The sequence below is a fragment of the Nilaparvata lugens genome, chromosome 3 (assembly GCF_014356525.2).
Source record: "Nilaparvata lugens isolate BPH chromosome 3, ASM1435652v1, whole genome shotgun sequence".
Lineage (NCBI taxonomy): Eukaryota > Metazoa > Arthropoda > Insecta > Hemiptera > Delphacidae > Nilaparvata > Nilaparvata lugens.
Window position 1 is genome coordinate 90,156,225 of NC_052506.1, and position 25,478 is coordinate 90,181,702.

Below are 25,478 nucleotides of genomic sequence, written 5' to 3' on the forward strand. Positions count from 1 at the left end.
CATGCGTACAAATTCTGCGAGACAGACTCCCCTTTTCGGAATGAGAGCTCTTGTTCTTGTTCTGCTGTTCGGCTAACCTAAAAGGTGTAATCAAGTTTTTAAATTATTTGTGCATTAAAGTATTTTTAAAACTTTGAAATGTTGATTAAAGTTAAGGTAATTATAATTTTCTTAAACACTACTTTTATGAATATCAAGTCTTTTTATATCCCAGGAAATGAAAAAAGTCGTCATTGAGCTGTTTTATGTCAAGTTGATAAATTTATTTCTAGGCAAAAATTATTTTAATTTTTTAATTTTAATTATTGTCATTCAACTATTCTAGTTGATGAAAAATTTATTTTTCAACAATTGGCTCTAATTGATTTATTTTTCCTCTTATGGTATTATTTTTCCTTGATCCGTTTCTTATTGGCTAGGCACTTTTGCTGTAATAGACTGCTCAGCCATCTAAAGTCAAAATATTAATACAAATATAGCCATGATAAGAAGTCACAAGGAGAATATAAATCAGAAGCTTGTTGATGATTTTTATGGCCATTGTAAACTAGTGATCTCTTTGTAGAGTAAAAATGACTGCTTCTTTGTTCTCTATTTGCTTTGTCTTGCACTTGTTTTTAATGATCTGACAACAAACGAATCTTATATATTTATCATTATTCTCATAAAAATTTATGAAAGCTTCTCAATGTTAGTTTCGCCAAGTTTTTCTTAAAATTCTAAAAAAATATTACAATAGTCATTCACTCATAAAAAGAACAACTTATGCCAATATTCAGCATTTTTCACTATTTTCCTTTGGCTTTTAATTTTTTTTCAGCTTTTGCAATAAGGAATGAAGCTTAACCCCCAACTCAAACACAAAATCTTGATTTCGAGATATTGCCGCTTTAATGACGCTTTATATTATAAATGTAAACATGATTCAGTATTTCTTTCCCTCAACTATTTGAAAAATCTGCGTTTTCCGGATTTATTAAGTTTTTTAGGATAAGCTAGTAGTAACACATTAATGTGTGATAGGAAAACTTCGATAAAGGTAGCCAATAAATTGATAGTGTAGATCAAAACAGTGTTCCTATTTACAATTAAATATATTGACAATATTCATTAATAGGTGGAGTTATGATAAAATATTCACAAATCTTAAACAAGATTGATTCATGATTGTTAATGCTTAAAAACTAAGATCTTCCAGTTTTTGTTAAATTCTTAAATATTTAATCTATCACTGCATCGAATTGAATTCTTATACTTTGTAACTGTTGATGTTTTGATGTTTTTTTCTATTGTACGTGTTATCTTTCTCATTGTATAAAATATTTATGGAATTTCAAATAATTAGTCATTGCTCTCTTTTTCATGGTATTGTGGACATCCAGACCCTCACTGGTAAAGAGGTCAGTACTAACAAAATATTTTCTTGAACTTTTCTATAAATTTCTTTAAAAAACCTTGGATGAAATAGAAACCTGTTAATTGAATTCATGACCGGTTCCATTTATCATGAGTAAAATTTAGCTTTCTAAATACTAAATTCAATGGTATCTAAAAAAACCGCTCAATATGTTAATGGCTGTAAACTGTAATAATTGCCGTCATATAAAATGTTACTAGTTCATAGTTAATTAATATTACTACTACTTTATTCTTAGTTCTCTCCTTAGTCATAACCAGAAATCTGGATTGACTGTCTGGAAGTGGACCTGACTCTTGGTCCTTGTCGTAGTTTACATACGTAAATGATAGTTTATCGTGTGTCTAAAATTGGGCAGATTTCACACCAACGCTGGGCCGGGCCGAGCCGAGCTGGGCAGATCGGCCGAGCGGAATCTGCCTGCGCTCGCACTGAAGCCGATTGCTGATTCGCTCAGTAATACAAAATACTGCGCAACTCACTAGGTGGGGAGATCGAACTAAACTGAAAGAAGGTAGAATCCGCTTGGCCGAAAACGCTCGAGTTGGCGTCAAGCCGACTGCACAAATCCGCACGGCCCGGCATTGATTTAAATGATCCCGACTAAATCCTGTATAGTTAGCGCACACGCGGATTCCACTCGGCTTGGCCCGGTCCAGATTTGTTGTGAAACCCCACTTATTCACCTGTGTTAACTCAGTTAAATATATTAATAATATGAAACATTTAAAAATAGACAATTTCCGATATTATCAAGATGGCCTTTCCTGTTAGAACTACATTTATCACATGACATTTATATGGTTAATCTGTTGGCCTCAAAGTATTCCACTGAGCAAAAACATTGTGACTATTAACCAGTTCTTAATTTTTTCCTGAAGTTGATTTCTAAGTACCTGTGTAAGATACCGTATATTAATATTTTATATCCTAGTACTAGATATTTTGGGATCATGTCAGAAATAATTTCTCATAAAATTGAATATATTTTGATGGACTGAAGATAATATACAGGATCGGTAAAAATTCTGAAAACATCATCCAAGTTCTATATAAATATAAAAGTAATTTGATGGTAGGTGTTATTGATGATAATATTCTTAATTTGAAAATGCTACCTACCTTCTTCTTTATGACTTGAAAATCAGGCCCAATGTCTTGGTTGCGACATTTTGAATGTAAGTCAATAATTTTAAATTATGATTCCTGATTCCAATAAGAAATGTGAAGACAGAGTAAATGACAATCAATAATAATAATTTAATAGTTATTATTGTCTTGATGTTGATCAGTTTCGGATATATTCACATTTCAAAATACCAGTAAATCAAGCCAATTCGAAAGTCTGACTTCTCAGCATATTATCTAATACGTATTGTTACAACTCTCCACAACCTCCATATTAAAATAAAATACAATCAAAAATTTAAAGTCACAAAAAGTATCATGTTTTATTTTAGTAGCAACCTCAATCATATAATAAATAAATGAATACCTACCATAAGATGGTCATGCTACGAGTATATCGGAATATTGAGGTGTTTTCTATTGATATGCAAGCACTTGCTCCTTGGTTGCGATGATATAAAATACCTTCGATTATATAAGAGGCATGCGCTTGCCTTGATCTTTGGAGTGATAGCCAGCTCCGTTTAGTATAAAGTATGAGCATCAACATCGCTCAGATGGTTTTTAATAACTTAAGCTGTAAGTCGTCCTCTCTTACACTATGATTCAATCAAGCCAGGCTTGAAATCAAATTTGGTCAAATAGTTATTCTAATTGTACTATTATTGTTAATATTGTTAACTTAGTTTATTTCTAATATATTGTTTTTAGATTGAAATCGATATTGAGCCAACCGATAAAGTGGAGCGGATAAAAGAAAGAGTAGAAGAGAAAGAGGGAATTCCACCTCAACAACAGAGGCTAATTTTTTCAGGAAAGCAGATGTGAGTATTGAGTATTCAATCGAGTCGTTTTTTCTATGGTATTTCTCAGTAATGGTCTTTTTCTCCTTCCCATAATAATATATGTATTTCGATAGTTTTCGATTAGATCAGATAACTATTTATTCAGAAACATTTCTACTCATGTACTGGAGTTTGATAATTAAAAATATTATGTGCTATTCTATGTAGCAACTTGACAGAGAGTTTTGTTTAAAGATAATCTAAAAGTTTCAAATCTAAGATTATTTCAATCCCAAATTCCAACAGATGAAATCTTATCCAAATAGTAAAAATATACAATACTTACATACAGATTTACTACTTGTTCGTCTGTAATAAATGTAATGATGTAACAAATTTTTCACACAGTTTGTAATTGATCAATAAATTCAATTCTTGATAATATTACGTATGGGATACAATGAAATAATTGTCCACTAATTTCTCTTTAGGATTTCCAGACGTTGCCAGTTCAATCTTAACTATGAAATTGTATTATTCAATAATTCAAAAATATAATCGGCAACGCTGCTCTCCTATCTTTCTTCATTGCCATTAGAACGTGGACCCCACTATATCAATAAGTAATCTGTGTAAGGAGTATACGTGGAATGGTCCAGGACATGCCATTTAAATTCTTCACACACCCAGCTACGTGTAGCCAGAAATACGTCTTTGGAAGATAGTATGACTACTTCTCTCCCAATATTAGAAGATACTCTTTGCTGGTGTGAACGGGACAACTTTGGGAGATAGGACGGCGCTTTGCTGGTGTGAACAGGGCAGATTCGTAGCTTGAATTTAACTTTGGAAGAAAGGATGGTGACGACTTCCGAAGATGTATTTCTAGCTAATCATAGCTGGGTGTGTGATGACCTTTGGATCAGATCCTCATGGTGTAAGTATTTATCTGATATTGACGTATAGCAGGCAATATCCCTTTGTCAAAATAGCTCAGCTCCTGTTCTGAATTTTTCCCTGCAATTTTTAGTATTCTAAAGATTAGGTGGTCTCTTTGGTGATTTTCCCTGATAAAATTGTGGTTTTGAACATTATGGTCTAGGGTTTAGAGATGTGACTCAACTCTTGAGACTGTTTTTACTTTCCTTGCCCTATTACCATAGGTAAGGAAAGTATTGCTTTCCGAAAAAAATTAAGGTACCCCAATTTCTAAATTTCTATACGTTTCAAGGTCCCCTGAATCCAAAAAAGTGGTTTTTGGGTATTGGTCTGTGTGTGTGTGTGTGTGTTGAAATCTTGAAATTTGGAACTTAAGGTCCTTCCCCTATAAGGATCCGACACGAACAATTTCGAACAAATCCAATTCAAGAAGGCGGCTAAAACGGCGAAAATGTTGTCAAAAACAGGGTCTTTCGCGATTTTCTCGAAAACGGCTCCAACGATTTTGATCAAATTTATACCTAAAATAGTCATTGATGAGCTCTATCAACTGCCACAAGTCCCATATCTGTAAACATTTCAGTAGCTCCGCTTCATCAATGCAAAAGGTGATTTTAGATTCCCAATTATCAGGCTTCAGATACAATTTAAACAAAAAATTTCAAGTGGAAAAGATTGAGCATAAAAATTTCTACAATTAATGTTCAGTGACATTTTCAATAAAATCGAAATTCGAGAAAATGTGTTTATTCAATAATGCAAACTGTTGGCAAATGTTGATTCTATTAAATCATTCACTATGAAGAGATAGCAGACTTCGTGTGTCTCCAGCGTTATTGTCCTGTTACCAGCTGGCAGATCTTTGAATAGTAGACTTGAGATGCGCGTGTACACTAGCGTCAGGTGATAAATTTTCATAACGGCAAGGAAAGTTGTGTGAGCGCGCCACACCAGATTTTTTGGTTTCAGATGTACAGAGTGAACCCCAAATTTGTCACCAAAAAACAGTTGATACACTATAACCAGATGATACATTTCAACCAGAATATTTTTCTTTATTAAATCTAATAACATTACAAAGCCGCAAATTTCGCTATTGACGGGTTATATTTACATCTCTCTCATAATATGCGTGGACTGTTCTCAACAAAATTCGGATAAATCCCTTTGGCTTTGAGAGCCTCAGTATACTTATTTTGTGGACATGCCTCATTATTGAATTTCCTAATAAAATCTCATCGGTTTTGAGAGCCCCAGTTCGCTTATTTTATGGACATGCCTCTTATTGAATTTCCTGTAAAGAACAGGGCTACATAACGACGTATCTCTTCCTCGACGTAAATTGTATCTATTTAAAAATTAGAAGGTAACCAGTGTGATGATGTGTCATTCGTGAATTTCCTATCCCGTACATGTGTAAGATGATTCTTTCTAAGATTATAGATGAATCTTTATTGTTCTGTAACTATTAATTGACTGTTTCAATACTCAGAGACGGAAAAAATGTATTCTATTATTGATTTTAATTTCCTCTGTGTTAATAGTATATATTACGAGCTTAGTGATCTCACAAACAATCATTTACTACAAGAGAGTGATCCAGGCTCTAATGGGTATAGTAATTGTTTAGCAGCCTAGAGGTCCAGGGTTCGAACCCAGATATAAATAAAAGTTTTCAGCCAGATCATTACCGTTTTATAGGGTGGGCACGTTAAATTTTCGGTCCCGGCTGTTATATAAAAGTTGTGAGGGCCACTGATGGGTTAAATTATTTACCAGACGAGGTGGAACTTCTGTCAGGGACTCCTCACCAATGAAAGTCCTACGGATATCAAGGTAAAATGAAAGAGATGTCAGTTCTACATAATGTTGAAATGAACTTTGAACATTTATTTCATTTCACCTTCATATCTGTGTTTCTAGTTTCTTACAATTATTATTAACAAGGTCGTTCTGATCTAACAAATCAAATGTTGCCTTAAATTGATTTGATTGATCAATTTGAATTAATTTTCACAGGAATGATGAAAAAACAGCACAAGACTACAAAGTTCAGGGCGGTTCAGTCCTTCATCTCGTTCTTGCACTCCGTGGAGGAAGCCTTTGAAACATTGATATGCTCAGAGAATCAATCACCTTGACGCCAAGATTAACTATCCACGATTAAAAATGAACACTATCCTTTCACAGTTTTGTTACAAAAATTCAGTTATTACGTCAATTTATGTAATATAATTTGTTCATCTTCCTACAACATGTATCAATATTTCTTCTGATTACATAACGAATAATTACAATAAGTTTGTTTTAGTTTTTGTATTTTTTCAATGATGATTATACATTGTATATTTCAGTAAATTAATAAAATCAAAAACTACCAAGTCTTGTTTGATTTCTGTCGAGAGTATGAACATTCTTTAAGTACCTCTTAATTTTCAAAGTAATAAATAATTAAAGTAGGGAGAGCATTTGAATACTAAATAGCTCGATTTCGTGTATTTATAAGGGCATATTGACAGGCAATGTGTGTCGACAACTATTAATTAGTGACCCCTTGGGTTGGAGAACTCGCTCATGAACTGTTTTATTGTATTGTAATTAGTGAAATCTGCAACTTTAAATTATACAGCTTTAAATATTTGGTGGAAACTATGGAAAAAGTTTAATATTTCTTTTACAAGGATAATTTGACAGAAACCTACTGTTGGATTGGGGTAGGATTAGGGATTGAATAGCATTATCAATGCAATTTAGACACATTTTGACAATTCTGGCGAGAAAAGGGAATTTATGTTATATCATTTTTACCATTATGCTATTTGGTTATTGGAGAGCAGTTCCAGGATTTAATTTTTCACTCATTTATTAAATATGTGAAAGTTTGATTATGGAACACAAAAATCGGAATTTTTTTCGTCTAAAAAGGAACACCGAAGGCAACAGAATAAAGCTGATGCCTTCATATGTATCAGTGACACTAAAAAAGTTACTGTACCGGTAAGTAACAACCAATATTATTTCCATAAGTTCTTATTGCACTATTTCCTCTCAACACGGCAAAGTGACTATGAAAAGTCATTTTCAATCACTGAACTTTTTTATTCTATTTTCTCATAAAAACAGACCTTAATGAAAAAATGTAACAATTATTAAAAATATCCTACATTTTTACTCGATTGCACTTCAGTACGGTAGACTGACTATACACTATAAGAATTTTGTTCGTTGGATTGCCTCGCAAGTTGAGTGTTGGCCAGCAGAAAAAATAATTCTATGATAATTTTCTTGTTGACCAATTGAATATTTATTATTCACAGCACTTGATTCGGTACCGTATCACTTTTTTCAAATTTTAAAACAGCACGGTAGGCCTACCTACGTTATGTTTATCCAAGGTTTCCTTTGAATTTGGCGCCACCCAGTTCATATTGTATGGTGATTTTCTTGTCGTTTTTGGTTTACGATATTTTGTTCAGTGATAATTGTTAAGATAATTATTAGAGTTTTTGTTACCTGATTGCAACAATTCAAAATATATTTAAAGTATTTTTTGCTCCTGGTTATATCTTTTGCTACTATCGAATATTTTTTCGATTTTGGCAGCCTGCAAAAAGTCAGCTGTTTGCAACAAATAGGACTTCGCCCATCAAGGCTGTTCACTCTTCTGCTGGATGGTGTGTCGTGGTAAAGATTTATATTGAATCGTGGACTTGGTGTGCAAAATATCTAATCAAAATACGGCTAGGCAGGCAATAAGGACCTCACTACGTCAAGATCCAGATTGAAATCGAATAGTAGCATCTTATCATGCGGTTTAATGTGTAATAACTAACTGGCAAATGTGAATAAGTTCTAATTTCGTCATAGAACTTCAACTGAATATACACAATTAAATTGATACCTCATAAAAGTGAGTATTTGGTTTTAATGTTAGATTTTATTTCCCAGCATTGCAATAATTGGAAAGCGAAGTCTTAATGTTTTACACCTTACATGCTCTACGCCATATGGAAGAGGTTTGATACGCTATTGATTGGAATCATAACCTTGTTTTATTTACTAACCGGCAGTAGTTTCTTATATTCCATTCATGTACGGTACATCATTCTATTGATATATAGTTGTATGTATCACTATTATGACAACATGACAAGTAATATTGATAAAAGTGATTTTAAAAATAACACAAACTTACAATGAGTTTCGGCTAGTAAGCACCTTTTCGTAGTGAATAGATATAAACAGCATGCGGCTGCTTGCTTTGAATTTTATTGATTTGTTATTTGAATTATAAAAAACAGTAGAATTAAATAGGTAATAAGATGTTTAAGCATGCTCTTATGTTATTTATATCTTTATTTATTATATCTTAATCATTAAGATATCAAAACATAAGCTCGGTACCCAACTTCTACTCTAAACTTATTCAACTTAATGACCCCCAGTACGTATTTGTGGAGTGGAGGAAAAGTTATTAAAAAAAGGGCGGCAAGAAAATCTATTTAGGCTAGTTTCCTATCACTTTTTCCATTGAGTGAAGAGGAGATTACAAGTTTAGTATTTCTGAGATAACATCTTAATTCTTTAGTAAAAATTTTGTAAATTTTTGTGTATTTCAATTAGTATACCGAAATCACCTAAATTCGATATTCCAATAAACCAAGCATGTCACCTGATAAACAACACCCTGAAGAATTAACCCCCAAAACTCCCCGCCATCAACTCTGAGATGGATGACCCATATCCAAGATTCCAACTGTATTTAGGTTCTCACATTCCAAACACGAAAATAAAAAATCTGGTATGGTACACTCACACAACTTTCCTTGCTCATTGAACTATTTAAAATTTTACATCTATTTTCGCTTAAAAACCTTTCCCCTTATTTTGATCAAATAATTCTCTTGTAAAAAAAACATCCACGGAACAAAGTGCCTTTTTTATAACCCTACCTTAAAATTTCTAATATAGTTCGCTAAATAAACCTAAGCGTCATTATCAAACAAGAATAATTTAGGGGAATAACATAATGACGATTGACGGCAACATATTTGCAACTACGATCAGACTACTGTATATGTGTATATACAATAATTGTTTTCAGAGTACTTTTTCCTTTATGTAAATTGTGAAATTCGATGATTTTTTTGAAATTCGTCAAAACAGCTGTTCTACAGATGAAATATCTTGACTATGACTGTGTTCTTTTTATAAACTGCTCTACCTACCCACGGTATATGGAAGAAGAAAAAGTAAAAACCGAGTTCCTACCTACCTCATGCACGAGAAGGAGTTTACAAAGTCCATTTCTCAAGGATTGGGTGGACCCCATTATTACCCCAGGAAAAAGACTCATGTCAGTTGATAGAGCTAATAAATAACTATACAGGGGATGGATTTGAAAAAAATCGTTAAAGCCGTTTTTGAGAAAATCGTGAAAAACATGGATTTTCAGTAACTGTCATTTTTCTCAAGAATATTACGGAGCTCCTGCAATTTTCTCTGAAATGAGACTCATGTCAGTTAATAGGGCTTATAAATAGCTATCCATGGTATAAATTTGAAGAAAATCGTTAGAGCCGTTTTCGAGAAAACCGTGAAAAACATGGCTTTTTAGTCATTATCCGCCATTTTTCTCAAGAATATTACGGAGCTCCTGAAATTTCCCCAGGAATGAGACTCATGCCAGTTGATAGGGCTTATGATTAGCTATCCATGGCATAAATTTGAAGAAAATCGTTAGAGCCATTTTCGAGAAAACCGTGGTTTTTTAGTCATTATCCGCCATTTTTCTCAAGAATATTACGGAGCTCCTGAAATTTTCCCTGAAATGAGACTCATGCCAGTTGATAGGACTTATAAATAGCTATCCATGGCATAAATTTGAAGAAAATCGTTAGAGCCATTTTCGAGAAAAACGTGAAAAACATGGTTTTTTAGTAATTATCCGCCATTTTTTCCGCCATCTTGTATTGAATTTCTTATTGTCGGGACCTCATGGTATAAGGACCTTAAGTTTAAAATTTCAAGTCAATCGGTTAATTAGGAATGGAGTTATCGTGTTCACAGACATACACACATACACACACACAGACATACACACACACACACACACACACATACACACACACAGACCAATACCCAAAAATCATGTTTTTGGACTCAGGGGACCTTGAAACGTATAGAAAACTTGAAATTGGGGTACCTTAATTTTTTTTGGAAAGCAATACTTTCCTTACCTATGGTAGTAGGGCAAGGAAAGTAAAAAACTGGTGTGGCGCACTCACACAACTTTCCTTACCGTTATGAAAATTGATCACCTGACGCTAGTGTTTACGCGCTTCTCAAGTCTACTTATAAACAAAGATCTGAGCCAACTGGTGACAGGACAATAACGCTGGATGCATACGAGGTCTGCTATCTCTTCATAGTGAATCATTTAATAGAATCAACAGTCGCCAACAGTTTGCAATTGGATAATCACATTTTCTCGAATTTCGAGCTCATTTTAAATTTTAGGTGAAAATGTTACTGGATATTATTTGTAGAGATTTTCATGTTCAATCTTTTCCACTCATAATTGAAATAATCACATTATTTTATTTTTGTTTAAATTGTATCTGAAGCCTGATAATTGTGAATCTGAAATCAAACTTTGCATAGATGGGGCGGAACTCCTGAAATTTTTACAGATATGGGACTTGTGGCAGTTGATACAGCTTATCAATGACTATTTTAGGTATAAATTTGATCAAAATCGTTGGAGCCGTTTTCGAGAAAATCGCGAAAACCCCTGTTTTTAACAACATTTTTGCCATTTTAGCCGCCATCTTGAATTGCATTTGATCGAAATTGTTCGTGTCGGATCCTTATAGGAGAAGGACCTTAAGCTCCAAATTTCAAGTCATTCCGTTAATTGGTAGAAGAGATATCGTGTACACAGACACACATACACTCATACACACACACACACACACACACACACACACACACACACACACACACACACACACACACACACACACACACAACACACACACACACACCAATACCCAAAAACGCTTTTTTAATTTTTGAATTTTAATTTTGAACCGTATTTTGTTATTGTGGTAGACTACCTTATTTTAGCATAAATATTTATTTTATCCTCAGATTTTACTCAAACAGTGGCTTATACTAAGAAATTAGCAATATGGGAATTCTTTTAATCCATCACTTTAAAAAGTTTCTTCCAAACTAGTAATTAAGTTTCATTGTGCTATATACAATGCTTGATGCTGACATGCTTTACTCCCTTTAACTAATACGTATCTTGTAATGAGCTGTATATTTTTGCTTGGAAAAAAATTAAATATAATGAATAATAGTCACATTTGACTAGGAAATCTCGTAGTTTATATTTTCAAAGATCTATGTGTTTGATACATTAACCCTTGTCCCAAAATCGTGTTTTAATCAATTTTATGACAAATTGCACGATGTTGACCTTTGACTTATTTAACAACAGGGCCGATTCCGAGATGATTATTGCATTACAATTTATTATTATTGCATGAATGATATTATGCACATTTTTTAAGATCTTACTTTTGTGTGCTACAGTCCACTTCAGCTAAATTTGAATCTATCGCAGCCCATCTTTCATTTTTAATCATTCTTATTACAGCATCATGTTAGGCCCAATTATCATTTAATTGGAAATAGTTTCTTGTAACTGGATCAAACTTTGAGTCAAGTACATAATATTAAGTTTAAAATAATTAATAACTTAAAAAATGATGAAACACAGTAAATCAGATTGTCCAACGGTACATTTCATAAGAATATTCATGTATTATCTAAATGAGTAATTTTTGTTCTCAGTTTGTTTTCTTTATTCATTACATGTATCTTTATTCTTATAGATGTAAAATTGATTACATTATCATTAAAATAATAGGTAGAAAAAACAGCAGAGAACCCTTGAACCTTTTATGTTTATTATGTATTTAACTAATTATCTCAGAAAAGTGTAAAAATGAGCAATATTGCAAGATATAAATAGCTAGATAACAACTTATGCTAATTAATATAATATAAACAATATCTTGAAGTGTTTTTTTTTTTCATGAAATATAACGATTTAAAATGTGTATACATTCTTAGATTTATGAAATATTAGCAGGTAACCCAGTCGAATTTAAAATAGGCCTATAACCATCCTCGAAAATCATAAAAAATTGATTAGATTATAGGAATCTACATGCAAAATTCCAAGTTAATCAGTTCAGTAGTTCATGTGATGATGCGTCATTCGTGAATTTCCTATCCCGTAGGGTACCTGTATTTAAGCCAATTCTTTCCTTTATCATGTTCAGATATTTCATTGTATTTTTTAATTTTAATCATAATTATTTTCAGATGGCGATGACAGCACAGGAAGTACGTCAGAGTTTTCTTGACTTTTTCACGAAGACGAAGGCTCACACTTACGTGCACTCTTCATCAGTCATTCCACATGATGACCCAACACTGTTATTCGCCAACGCCGGCATGAATCAGGTCATTATTCATCATTATTTTAACCCGTTTCAACGGTGCTGGAGCCACATTTCACGAATGTCAAAAATAAATTAACTAGTGACCCCCTGGGTTGGAGAACCTGTAAATATGATTGGAGAAAAATTGAAGCTGAATGTTCGAATCTTTCAAAAGTTATTGTCGAACATACACACTGACGGACAACTACTTTGGCCTCGAGTTAAAAGTAATAACTCGCTAATGCTCGTTCAATAAGATTAGATGGCACGAATGTGAAAAAAAAACTTTTTCAAGTTATAATAAAAATAAAATTTCATGTATTGATAAGAAAACAATTAGGCCTATTTATAATGTATTATCAACATCATCTATGTTCAATTCTTTTCATAAGTGTTGTTCATGAAAAATCATCACATTATTAAATCTACATGTAATTAAATGAATTTAAATGAAGATATATTTTTTTCATGAGAATATTCACATTGTGATGCATTTTCGCGGTACCGATTTCTATTCCAAACAAACACTTGTTGAATATTGTTGCCACATAACTTGTTGGAATAAATAGTAAATTTCAATTTCAAAATTGGTAGACTTTTAAAGACCAACAGCGAAAAATAATATATTTCTCGAGTCAATAGTCATAGTTTTGGCTGTTGACTGGCTTTGGCTATGGCCTTCCACCATTAATATAGTGAACTGTTTCTCATTTATTTCTATAGGGATAGTTGATGGTTATATTATAAATAGGAAGTAAGCCAGTTGCTAAAAACGTTGATATTTGCTCACTTCAATAATGCATTTGGACAATTTTTAATGGGATGAATACTCGAAACCGGTTGTGTCGCCAAAGAAAATAAAAGGGTACTACTGATTGAAATCAAATACAATTTTATTATCTTCAAAAGAAACAGTTTATAAAAAATTACATTATATAATAATGTAATATTCTATTATGTATAATAAAAATAGTGAACTGCACAGCCTCTAACGATTCCTGTCACCAGCGTCATCCCGATTTAGCCCCATCTTTCTGGGCCTGGTCCCACCATCTTGTTTTGGACCTTCCAGCTGGTCTCCTTCCTGTAGGATTGTTCCTAAGCACATTGCTTGTTAATGAGTCCCCTTCTTTCTTCAAAACTTGCCCCGTCCACCATTAGTCCAGTCACTATATACATTGGTGCATGAAATTTATATTGTAGTTCTGATTGGGTACATATTATTTGGGTACATAAGAGAAGTCCAAAACCAATTTCTTCATGCAAAATTTACTTGTGCTAGATAAAAACAGTGGCCCAAAAACCTCGTATTTTCGGCTCATTTTCCAGTTTTCAGCCATTTCTACTAAATTTCGTAATCGGACAGAAACATTTGCTCTTGCCTTTTTTTAGATTATAAAATTCTGAATAGAATGAGATCATTCGGAACTCTCTATATCCAATGATTACAAACATGAGTGAAATTTGAAGAAAAAAAAAATTTTGATGAATTTTAGTTTTTGATCAACAATATCTTACGATGTATAATTCAAAATCCATCTGAACGTATTTTTGTGATCTACTATCTGAGATCAGGTAGATCGCTCCATCTCATATAGATATCCAGGTACAACTGAAGTGCATCTAACGGGTGATTCTCATAGAACATAATCTCATGAACTTATGTCATTGTTCGAAATATCAATTTGAGGACAATGTAGTTGGTGATGATGGTTGAAGCTGATAATTAGGTGTTTTTCACAATACAAGGAGCATTGTTGTCAGGTGTACCTGGAAATCTGTATGAGATAGAGCGCTCTGCCTGATCTCAGATTGTAGATCACAAAAATGCTGACTGATTGATTGATTGATTGATTGATTGAGTACTTTATTTATGTAGATTACAATATATACTGGCTTATACACTTATATACAATAGCTTACAATACAGCAAAATTATAGATGAATTTACATAATATAGACTAAGAAAATAACTATTGAACTGTATATGATATGAAAAAGCAATTTGTAATATAATAACTATAGATAATAATCATATTGTTATGCATCTACATAAATTGGCGGAGCTTTGGACATATCAATGTCCATTCTTTGGGAAGAATATTAAAAATATCCTCCCCACTAACTCTCTACCAAAACATAAAGGGATATGTACTGAAAGAGACTAAGAAATTCTCAAAAAAACACAGATTTATTGATACTTTGAAAGACCGGTTTCGGTTATTACACCATTGTCAATCTCTGATGAACTAAAACTAAATACAAGAGCAGCAGAATTTATACTAGTAGGCGAGTACTGCTATTGGTCAAGGGCATGAACGCCTGTCATTGACCCAGCTAGACAGTCTCCTCCTACTCAACGGTGTGACAAAATGGCGGCTTAAGCAACAGAATCGCCATGATAACAAAATTTACTTTCAGTACAAAATAAGAACCAAGAAAACAAGTGTGAAAGATAATAAAACAGAAATATTAAATGGAAAAACTATTGAATAATGTATGCTTACAATTTTAAGATAAAACTAAATTCGTAGTGTTGTATTGGTTGAAATGAATCTGGTCATTTAAACTATACTGGGAATTTTCCTTAATTACTCTTGTTATTTCTAAAGCCTCTAGAATATTCAAAGATCTGCCTTTGTTATTAACATGCAAAAACTCAACATTCTCCTTATCTGTGAACTTTTGATTATTTGTTATCAAATGTTCTGCAAAGTTAGATTCCCCATTTTGTTTATTCCAATCTCTGATGTGTTCTTTAATTCTACTTTTGAAACTTCTACCAGTTTGGCAAATGTTTCTGTCCGATTACGAGATTTGGCAGAAATAGCTGAAAACTGGAAAATACGAGTTTTTTGGGCCATCCTGTATCTAGCACAAGGAAATTTTGCATGAAGAAATTGGTTCTGGACTTCTCTTATGTACCCAAATAATACACTAAGAAATCAGAACTACAATATAAATTGCAAGCACACCCCCTTTTTATGTCTATATTGACTGGACTACAATCATAGTCTTCTGCTTTCAATCTCACCCACTATGAATAGCTCTCACTCCTTGGTGGATCTCACTGTATTTTACTTCATCTTTACTTTAATAAATTTAGTATATTATCACTATCTTTTAAATGAGTGAGAAATTAATTTATGAAGTAGTCAATGTATGTATTCACTTGGTTCAATACTTGATGCATGTATTCACTCAGTTCATTAATTGGTTCCAGTTCAAGCCGATATTCCTGGGCACAGTGGACCCGAGCAGCGAGATGGGCAAGATGGTGCGCGCGGCGAACACACAGAAGTGCATCCGCGCAGGCGGCAAACACAACGACCTTGACGATGTCGGCAAGGATGTCTATCACCACACGTTCTTTGAGATGCTGGGCAACTGGTCGTTCGGCGACTACTTCAAGCGCGAGATCTGCACGTGGGCCTGGGAGTTGCTCACCGCAGTCTACAAACTGCCCGCCGATCGACTCTATGTCACCTACTTCGGGGGCAGCGAAAAGGCCGGCCTCCAACCTGATCTGGAGGCCAAGCAAATTTGGCTCGAATTGGGGTGAGAAATAGTTTGACCAGTTAATAATTCATCCATTTATCTGTTGGCCTATTCTTTTTTATTATTCTAACTGTTCATTCATTTGAAATGATTTATATCACATTATTAGATTACTTTTCTAAATTATAAACCATCAAATTCATCAGGACACAAGCTTACCATTTTTGGTGTATGTATTTTTTGTTCATATTTATCATTGTATTTACATTGTATCATTGGGTGTAACAGCCGAAGACCATAGATTCTACATAAAATTTGCAACTTGAATCACTAGTAAAATTTTCTCATATTGACCTTAGTTTTCCAGATATACTCAGTTTTAGATGTACTTGAAAAACGTTAATAACTAGAAAAACATCAGTCAAAATCGAATGAATAAATTCAAAAGTAAATAAATAGATTTATCAATAATTTATAGTTGTCTTCAGTTATACTTACTTACTCCTCAGCTCTACAGGTCTTTACAACTCTTGGCCTCCCTCACAAAGCCTCTCCAACTGTCTCGATCCTCCTCCAGTTACGAACTCCAAGCGTCCTTAGATCGCGTTCCACATCATCCGTCCATCTATTTCTTGGTCGACCTTTTCTTCTTCTGTTATATGTCCCCAGTTATAACACATTCATAATTACAGTTATAATTTGAATCCATTCTTGGGAATTTTAATGAAATCTATCAAACTCTTTTAATGAGTAAATGGCTTATACTTGAGCAATCTTAAGTGAAGATTAGATTGAAGTACATCATTGAAGATGGATGAATAATCTGACATCATCATACTGTACTGGATAGCAGTACTTGAATTTTCAATTTAATTCATTGATTCTCATATGATACAAACAAAACGAATCTGATATAGTATCACATTCAAAATACATGTAATAACATCATCGTACTGTACTGGATATCAGTATTTTAAATTTCATTCCAATTCCTTGGTTCTCTTATGATACAAACAAAACGAAGCTAATAAAGTATCTCATACAAAATACATTCAGTGAGATCATCGTACTATACTAGATATCAGTATTTGAAATTTCAATTCAATTCTTTGATTCATTGATAATACAAACAAAACGAACCTGATACAGTATAATTTTCAAAATAGATTCAATAACATCATCATATCATATTTGAAATTTCAGTTGAATTCAATCCAATAACATCATCCCAATAAACTAATTATCAGTATTTGAAATTTCAATTCAATTTATTGATTCTCATATGACAAACAAAACAAAGCTGATATAGTATTACATTCAATTACATTTATCATTATTTACTGGATATCAGTATTTGAAATTCCAATTCAATTCATTGATTCTTATATGATACAAACAAAACGAAGCAGAAAACACAAATATTCTTCCATATTATTTGGAAGATTCATGATTAGTATTCTATTTGAGATGAAGATTATCCTAAATGAATCCTTACCTATTCAAAGAATAATCTAGAGACTTCTTGAACCATGCCATTTACTCAATTTTCCTACTGTAAAACTCTGTTGATGAATAGCATTCTCTTTCTGTTGATATTCCTCTTTAGTGCTTCGATTCTTAGGACTATTTTGATTATTTTGAAGTAATTTTGGCCCGGTTTCCTGGACACTTTTTAAACCTGTAAATTCAATGGCCCATTTGATCACAGTATTGCATACTTAATACAGTATTATCGCTAATGATTGTGTCGTTGCAGTGTTGCCGAATCGCACATCCTGCCGGGCAACATGAAGGACAACTTCTGGGAGATGGGTGAGACGGGGCCGTGTGGCCCCTGCTCGGAGATCCACTACGACCGCGTGGGCGGCCGCAACGCTGCCTCTCTCGTCAACCAGGACGACCCCGACGTCCTCGAAATATGGAACCTCGTCTTCATACAGTTCAACAGGTGGGCGCTATCACTGTTTTCAGGGGCATAGCATTAAAAAATACAAACTAAGGACCGGTTTCCGAGCTCGGGGTTTAGTCAAGTTCTAGACTTTAACCGGCTTCAAAGTCAGAAAATTGGCTTTCCGAGTCAGGGCGTTAACGTAGTCGTGGACTTAACAAGACCCTGGAGTTTAGAGATCACATTAAATTCTGAAGTTTATAATTTTGCTTTCTGAGTAAAGGACTTATAAGTCTAGGACTTGAATTAGATTCTTATCTCTTTCCGAGTCAAAGGATAAAAAAATCGTCAAGTCCAGAACTTATAACAGCGTGATTTTAAACCCTCGACCAGGGTTGGATTTAAATTAAAGTTCTAGACTTAACTGAGAAAACACATATCAGTTATTGTTTTGGAGTACATGAGTAGCCTGATAGCTGTCATGGAATACCTAAATTATATGGATTAATTCATCTAAATTCATAATTAATAGTTTGTAAGTTTATATTGGAATAAAGTTCCAACAAAATTATGCGTTACTGTGTACCTTATTGAATTACACAACATAGTGTCAACTACGTGAATGAAAGATAAACTAGTAATGTAGGTCAGAATTCAAATTTTCAATTAGGACTACACTTGAGAGCTAGGGTGAAATCCGGATTATCAGTTATCCGGACACATGACAGTGTCCGGACCAATTAGTCCGAACAGCCGATGCTCTACTGTACATTCATAGCTACACACATTTCTATCATATGTTATTTATTTTCAATAGAGAAGCGGATTCCAGCCTGAAGCTGCTGCCGAAGAAGCATATAGACTGCGGCCTTGGACTTGAACGCCTCGTGTCTGTCATCCAGGGCAAACGCTCCAACTATGACACCGACCTGTTTCTGCCTCTCTTCGCTGCTATTCAACAGGTCTAAGTCAACTAATATCTTCCACTAAATTACTATATTTCATTTTTATACTGGTGAATCCTATTCAATGTAGATCTCAACTAAAACGTTGTAATTTAGTAATATTTTGAGAATAATGACGATAATTCCCTTTTTATACCATGCCCATGAGACCATTCATCATGTGATAAATATATAGGGATACTGTATCCATACAGGCAGTAAAATTAAATAATTTAAAGGACTTCTACTATGAAATATGATGTGTTGTTTTTGTACGCCGTACCGGTATCTCTTACTACAAAGAATGAAAAAAGAACAAAATATTATGTAATATTCTCCTGATTTTTTTCCTGTCACCAAATAGCTTGAAAATAGTTACTTGAGTCAAATTTAAAAAGTTTTCCCGGGGTTAACCCCCCCTTCTGAGTATTATCGACCCCCTCCGGAACGGAACCTATATCAAAAACAGAACTGCTTGAGGAGTTATATCCTCATTCCATAACTGACTCCTGAAACTTATACGAGAAATGTTTGTACTCGTAAGGCTAGCTACAAACACATCTATTCTTGTTCGTACGTTTTTTGCCGTCCCTATACATTTTACTAGATTAAACAGATGATGTTTGTCAAGTTTTATTTAATCTGATAGAATTCATAAGGATAGAAAAATACCGTACGCACAAAAATCAATGTGTGTGTGCGGGGCTTAATAGAATGAAAGGCACCAAATAGTTCTAGTACGAATTATTATCGCTTAATATCATGAGATGGCTTCAAATTTGTAAACACGCTAATGTTGCACGCACGGTTGCACAAATATCTGTTGAATTTCAACAGGGATTAAATGATACGAGAACTAATCAGAGAAGGTTTCATTGAAAAGAATAGCTTACTCCTCTGATTGATTTTCATGGTACCGGCTGCCCAAAAACAGTTCTTAGGTCATGTCAGAGGCCCTGAAATTGATCAGGTGTGACCTGAATCAAGCTTTGACGCCAGATCTGAATCAGCCAGGCTACTCGATATTATTATCCATGGAATTCAATCACCATTAAAATTTAACAGATCTTTGTGCAACCAGGACTTGAAAATTGATTAAGAATGGATAATGTTCCGGCGATTCGTATGCACCAAAGATTCGAATGTTTGTTTTGGTTGTTTTAGGGCACAGGAGCACGTGAGTACAGTGGCAAAGTGGGCGCCGAAGACGTGGATGGCATGGACATGGCCTATCGAGTGTTGGCCGACCACGCTCGCACACTCACCATTGCACTGGCTGACGGTGGCATACCCGACAACACTGGACGAGGGTAAGCTTAACGTTTTATTTGAAAAACTAAATCTGTTAATCAATTGGATCATTGTGAGCAGGTCTTAGTTGAGCCCTCGCTACACAGGTACAATAATGGCGTCCACTAATAATAATATTCCTCTAAATAATAGACCTCGCTACACAGGTACAATAGTGACATCCACTAATAATAATAGTCATATGGATTTCATTGGTGATATCTTACGTTTTAGCCGTAAATGGGCCTCAATGTCCCATTATTTATAGCTGCTAATAGTGGCAACAAGCCATCACACAGTGCCAATAGCAGCGCTCTTTCTCACAGGGACAACAATTCAATTCAATTTATTCAAAAACTTTATACATTACAAACAAAGTGAACGCAATATATTAGATTGTAACATTAATATGAACAACAAGTAAAAAGTAAATGAATAACTCCATGCTTGGACGATAAGTCTGTGTGTGGAGGAGTCTTCTGACAATCGATAAGAAAAGTATACTTTACTTTATTGACACTAGATACAATATGAAATCTAGTTACTAAAAAAATAAAAAATTGAAAACTATAAGCAAAAATAATAGTTCAACTAAGTGACTCGAATTAAAAAAAAAAAAAACAGAATTTAATATAATAATTATAATATTTGTATGGCTTTTATTGGTGGGTAGGCCCTGACGTAAGTTCCACCTCGTCTGAGTATATCATTTCAGCTGTCAATGGGCCTTACGACTGTCATATTTCAGCCGAGACCGACAGTTAAACGTGCCTATCCGATAAGACGAGAGTGACCTTGTCAAAAACGTTTGGTGATAAGCGTGTTTGAACCAAGGATCTCTAGAATTAAGTATCAGTACCCGCCACCAATGGTCAGGTCTAGTAGAGGATGAAACTATTGTCTCTATGTACATGATTTTCTTTGTCGTTTTTATCACAATAAATTCAGTCTCAGTAGAAAGTCACAAGTACTGGATAACTGGATATTATTTGTGATGTTGGAAAGTTAAATTGATAGAAACAGTTTTGGCAAATGCCTGTTGATTTGTAATTAATTAGTGTCAATAAATGAAGATTAGCTTCCAATTCAAATTTTGGAAAATAATAATTTCTGTTCATGTTGTTCTCAATAAAATGAAGGGTCGCCTTTCACATTTCTTACAACCAATGCTCAATAGTTTATTTCCTTTTCTTATTTCTTTCAAACTACATTATATTTTTTCATAGTTGATCCGTTCTCGTGTAATTTGTCTTCATTATACTAAATATTCATTCCGCGGCAATAAATCAATTCAATTCAATTTTCAGATATGTCCTAAGAAGAATTCTGAGAAGAGCTGTCCGCTATGCTACAGAAAAACTTAATGCCCAGCCTGGTTTCATGGGAAGCATCTGTACTTTAAAAACTTACATTTTAAATAGGTTAGAAGGTCAAAGCTCAGATGAGGAAGCATATAGAGTAGTCAAATCAAATTCTTTATTAGCAATTTCATATCCTTACATAACATTCACAGTATGTAGAGAATTTCTGCTTTGTCAATATACAAATTAGAATCAATATATTCAATTACATTCCATAAATGAATTATCACAAATAAAAGTAAAAATTCTAGAACTAAAACTAAAAACACACACTGGAGGCCTTGAATAAGTTAATTATTAAGAACTTAGGTAGGGCTTCTCCTTGAATACAACTAACATTGAATCAACTACCTTGTATTAATGGGTTGGATCTCAGGAAGAGAAGCTGTCAATGGTCAATGGTCATCCAGAAACTCTCGGACTCAATAAAATGCTTCATGTGTCAAACAGGTCAAAACTTTTTCCTTGAATTTTAATTTTGAATCTATGATTCTGATTTCGTTTGGGAGATGGTTGAAAAACTTAATTGCTCTGTATAGTGCTCCCTTTTCAAATTTAGATGTTATGTGCGTGCATTGGGTAAAATAATAAATTTTGAGTTCTAGTTTCTCTTACAGTTTCATTCCTTTTGTGCAAGCTATTTAGGTTTTTGAAAGCTAACATGAGAGTCGCATAAATATAAATTGAGGGAACAGTGAGAATTTTTTGTTTTTGAAAATGTCCCTACATGTGTGTCTCCATCTCAAATTGAAAACTCGTCTGATTATATTTTTCTGAGCTTTAAAAACTCTGTGTGATTGAGACGAAGCACCCCAAAATACTATCCCATATTTGACTAAGCTCTCAAAACATCCTCTGTACACGTCCAATAAGACACTCAGACTGCATGTGTCTTTCAATACATTTATAGAATAAGATACAGAACTGAGTAAGTCCAATTCCAAACCAATTGAACCAACTAAATTAAATACCTCAACCAGACATTTGATCACTATATGAAATTTTTATGTTTGTATGCTAAAATTATTACAAACTTTATTATCACTATACCAAAAAAATGTATTAAAAAATTGTTCATTCCATGCTATTCAAAATACGAGCCAACAAATAATATTCCTCATTAACTAATCAAATTTGAAACTTCATCATAGTTGTAGTTGTGGCAGCCATTGTTGTTACAACTTTTGCCGACAAATAGCGCATAGCGCTGTCGGCGGAGAACTGTAATTACAAGCCAGCCCAGCTGTTTACTTTTTAGTAATGTTCTAACACATTGTTTGGTCACGTAAGGTTTTAAAAATGATTTTATTTGCAGTTTTTATAAAAATGTAGGTGGAAGGAAAATGTGTATATCACGAGTGAAAAAGTATTTTCTCCCTTAGGAAAATTGTTGCCCTTGGCTTCGTCTTGGGCTTCAAATTTTTCCTTCAGGGAGAAAAAACAGTACATTTCACTCTAGATATACAAATAACTATTTTCTACAACCGCTCGTAAAGTTCTTCTTTACGAACTGAAAACTCATCGTAAAACAGTTTTGTGAGGAGCGAGCGATAATCTACTTAATGCTCGCCAGCTGTTCTCTTTACGCTCGCTAACCCCAGTGCATGTGCAGTAGGCTACATTTTAGAAAAATGCAATTCCAATAAGTTCATGTGCCTACTTTTTTTGCCCCATTTCCAACAGTCATAGTGTCAAAGTCACGCTCATAGAGCGTCTCACGCTGAAGGTGCCAGGTTCAAATCACGGTCCTACAAATTTTTTTTGCAGATGATACTGATTGTTTTATCTTATTCTAATAATAAATCATTATAAAATAAATTATTATGATTAGATAGAATAATTAAATTATATCATTTTATTATTATTACATTGATTTATCAAAATTATTGGATAAATTATTAAAAAAAAACTGTTTATAATATTGGAATCCAATAAGCCTACTGCAGTTGTAGAAAAAATTTGTATGTAATTCGAGCGGAAATCTTCTTTATCGCTCTCGTCAAAATTACCACGCTCCGCTACACGTCGCGTGGTAACTGTTTTGACTCGAGCGATAAAGTCGCGTTTTACGCTCTTAATACATGAATAACTATTTCCAACTAGTAATTTATATTTATTATGCTAATGTTTTATTTACAAATTTCTGCATTCCATTCTCTATTTTTTTATGATTAACTTACATTTCATTTCTTTTTTAACGTTAAAGGTGAATGTGATTCAGTACATGTTTTTCCAATACATAAACACTTAATAACATGCATTGTCTGGATGACGTATTAATTTGTTCTTTTCTTTTTTTGCAGATAGCGAAAGATCCGCAACGAATAATTGATATAATCAATGAAGAAGAACAGCAATTCTTGAAAACTCTGAGTAACGGTAGAAACTTGTTGAATCAGACATTGGCCAAGATGGGTGATGCTAAGGTTCTTCCCGGTAAGTATTCGTCTGTTTCGAAGGATTCTTCTACTGAATATATTGATACAAATGCATCAACACAGTATCAAGAAGTCATTGTGAAATTTATTATTAGTGCCATGCAGCACGTTAGTCAAATTTTGAAAATCTGTAAAAGGAGAAATTTTGGCTTGGAACACTGTAGTTTTTAATTTATCTCAAGTTAGTTTATGTACGAGATAGAATAAGATGGATGAGTAAATTGATTAAAGTAGAATAACTTCTTGTTTCATTTTGATTCTATAATCCTCAAGTGGAATATTATTACTCAATGTATATTTGCGAACTAGTTCATACTTCATTCATACTTTACATGAGAGTGTGATTGCTATGTCTCAATTTTGAATGACTTACGATACTTTCTTGCCAGTTCAGAACTATTTATGAGCAAATAGAACTTTCTCTGATTAATTTCATTGGGATGAAAGTTTAGTTCCTTTTACAAAACATATTAATTTTTCCCTTATATTTTATTACTTTTTGTGTAGGCATATTACACGAAGTATTGATAGTTATTTCTTTGTAAATTAATATTATAAATAAAAAATAAAATGAATAAATAAATGTTTATTTTCAAAAAAACTAAAACTACTACATCAATTACAGAAAATATCAGATACATTACAGTTACATACAATAGTTAGTTACAAAAATCTCTCATAATGTGTCCTATACATGTTTAGTGTTTTCTATGTGGAAATTGACCTACTCCACTATGGCGTATCATGCTCTAGAGTAGGTTAGAAAGGATGAGAAATTATAATAAGGATGTTTATAAAATTGTGTAGGTGATGTGGCGTGGCGATTGTACGATACTTATGGGTTTCCACTGGATCTGACACAGTTGATGATGGAAGAGAAAGGCTGTCAAGTTGACATGCAGGGATACGAGCAGGCTCGGCTGCATGCTTTGGTTAGTTCAACCTTCATTAAGTTTGATCTAGATTAATAAATGAATAAAATCGATTTTTTTGTAAAATATGTCTTAAAGTTTCATATTATAGTTTTGAAACTTGATGGAATATTTTTTCAAATTGAAAACAACACAATAGATGAATACAATTTATGATTTATAAATAGGCTTAATAGATAAGTAAAAAATACACACTAAGATTCCAATCAACACATATACTCTTAAACTAAAAATAATACGTTTTTAATCTGACTCATATAATATTATAGAATATATTATCATCCAACATGGTAATGTGGTATTATATCAATGTAGACTCTTAGTGAGTTCTCCAGGATT

The 25,478-nt window shown here is 33.4% G+C and overlaps 2 protein-coding genes across 2 annotated transcripts in view; both read left to right on the plus strand.

The window, feature by feature from the left end:
• Positions 1 to 15: 15 nt before the first annotated feature.
• On the plus strand, positions 16 to 6,650 carry LOC111052465 (NEDD8). The gene is made up of 4 exons (XM_039425017.1): positions 16 to 156; positions 1,383 to 1,400; positions 3,257 to 3,369; positions 6,289 to 6,650. Exons 1-4 carry the CDS (start codon positions 139 to 141, stop codon positions 6,374 to 6,376), a joined length of 237 nt encoding a protein of 78 aa, XP_039280951.1. The 5' UTR covers positions 16 to 138; the 3' UTR covers positions 6,377 to 6,650.
• Positions 6,651 to 7,926: 1,276 nt separating this feature from the next.
• The window catches only part of LOC111062386 (alanine--tRNA ligase, cytoplasmic), a gene marked incomplete at its 3' end in the record, with an annotated part of 38,793 nt that continues 21,241 nt past the window's right edge, over positions 7,927 to 25,478 (plus strand). Inside the window, 9 exon segments of the mRNA XM_039425018.1 lie at positions 7,927 to 8,179; positions 12,670 to 12,810; positions 16,012 to 16,346; positions 18,043 to 18,234; positions 18,992 to 19,136; positions 20,283 to 20,428; positions 21,716 to 21,788; positions 24,025 to 24,205; positions 25,015 to 25,139. Of these exon segments, the coding sequence (XP_039280952.1) occupies positions 12,670 to 12,810; positions 16,012 to 16,346; positions 18,043 to 18,234; positions 18,992 to 19,136; positions 20,283 to 20,428; positions 21,716 to 21,788; positions 24,025 to 24,205; positions 25,015 to 25,139 (1,338 nt within the window).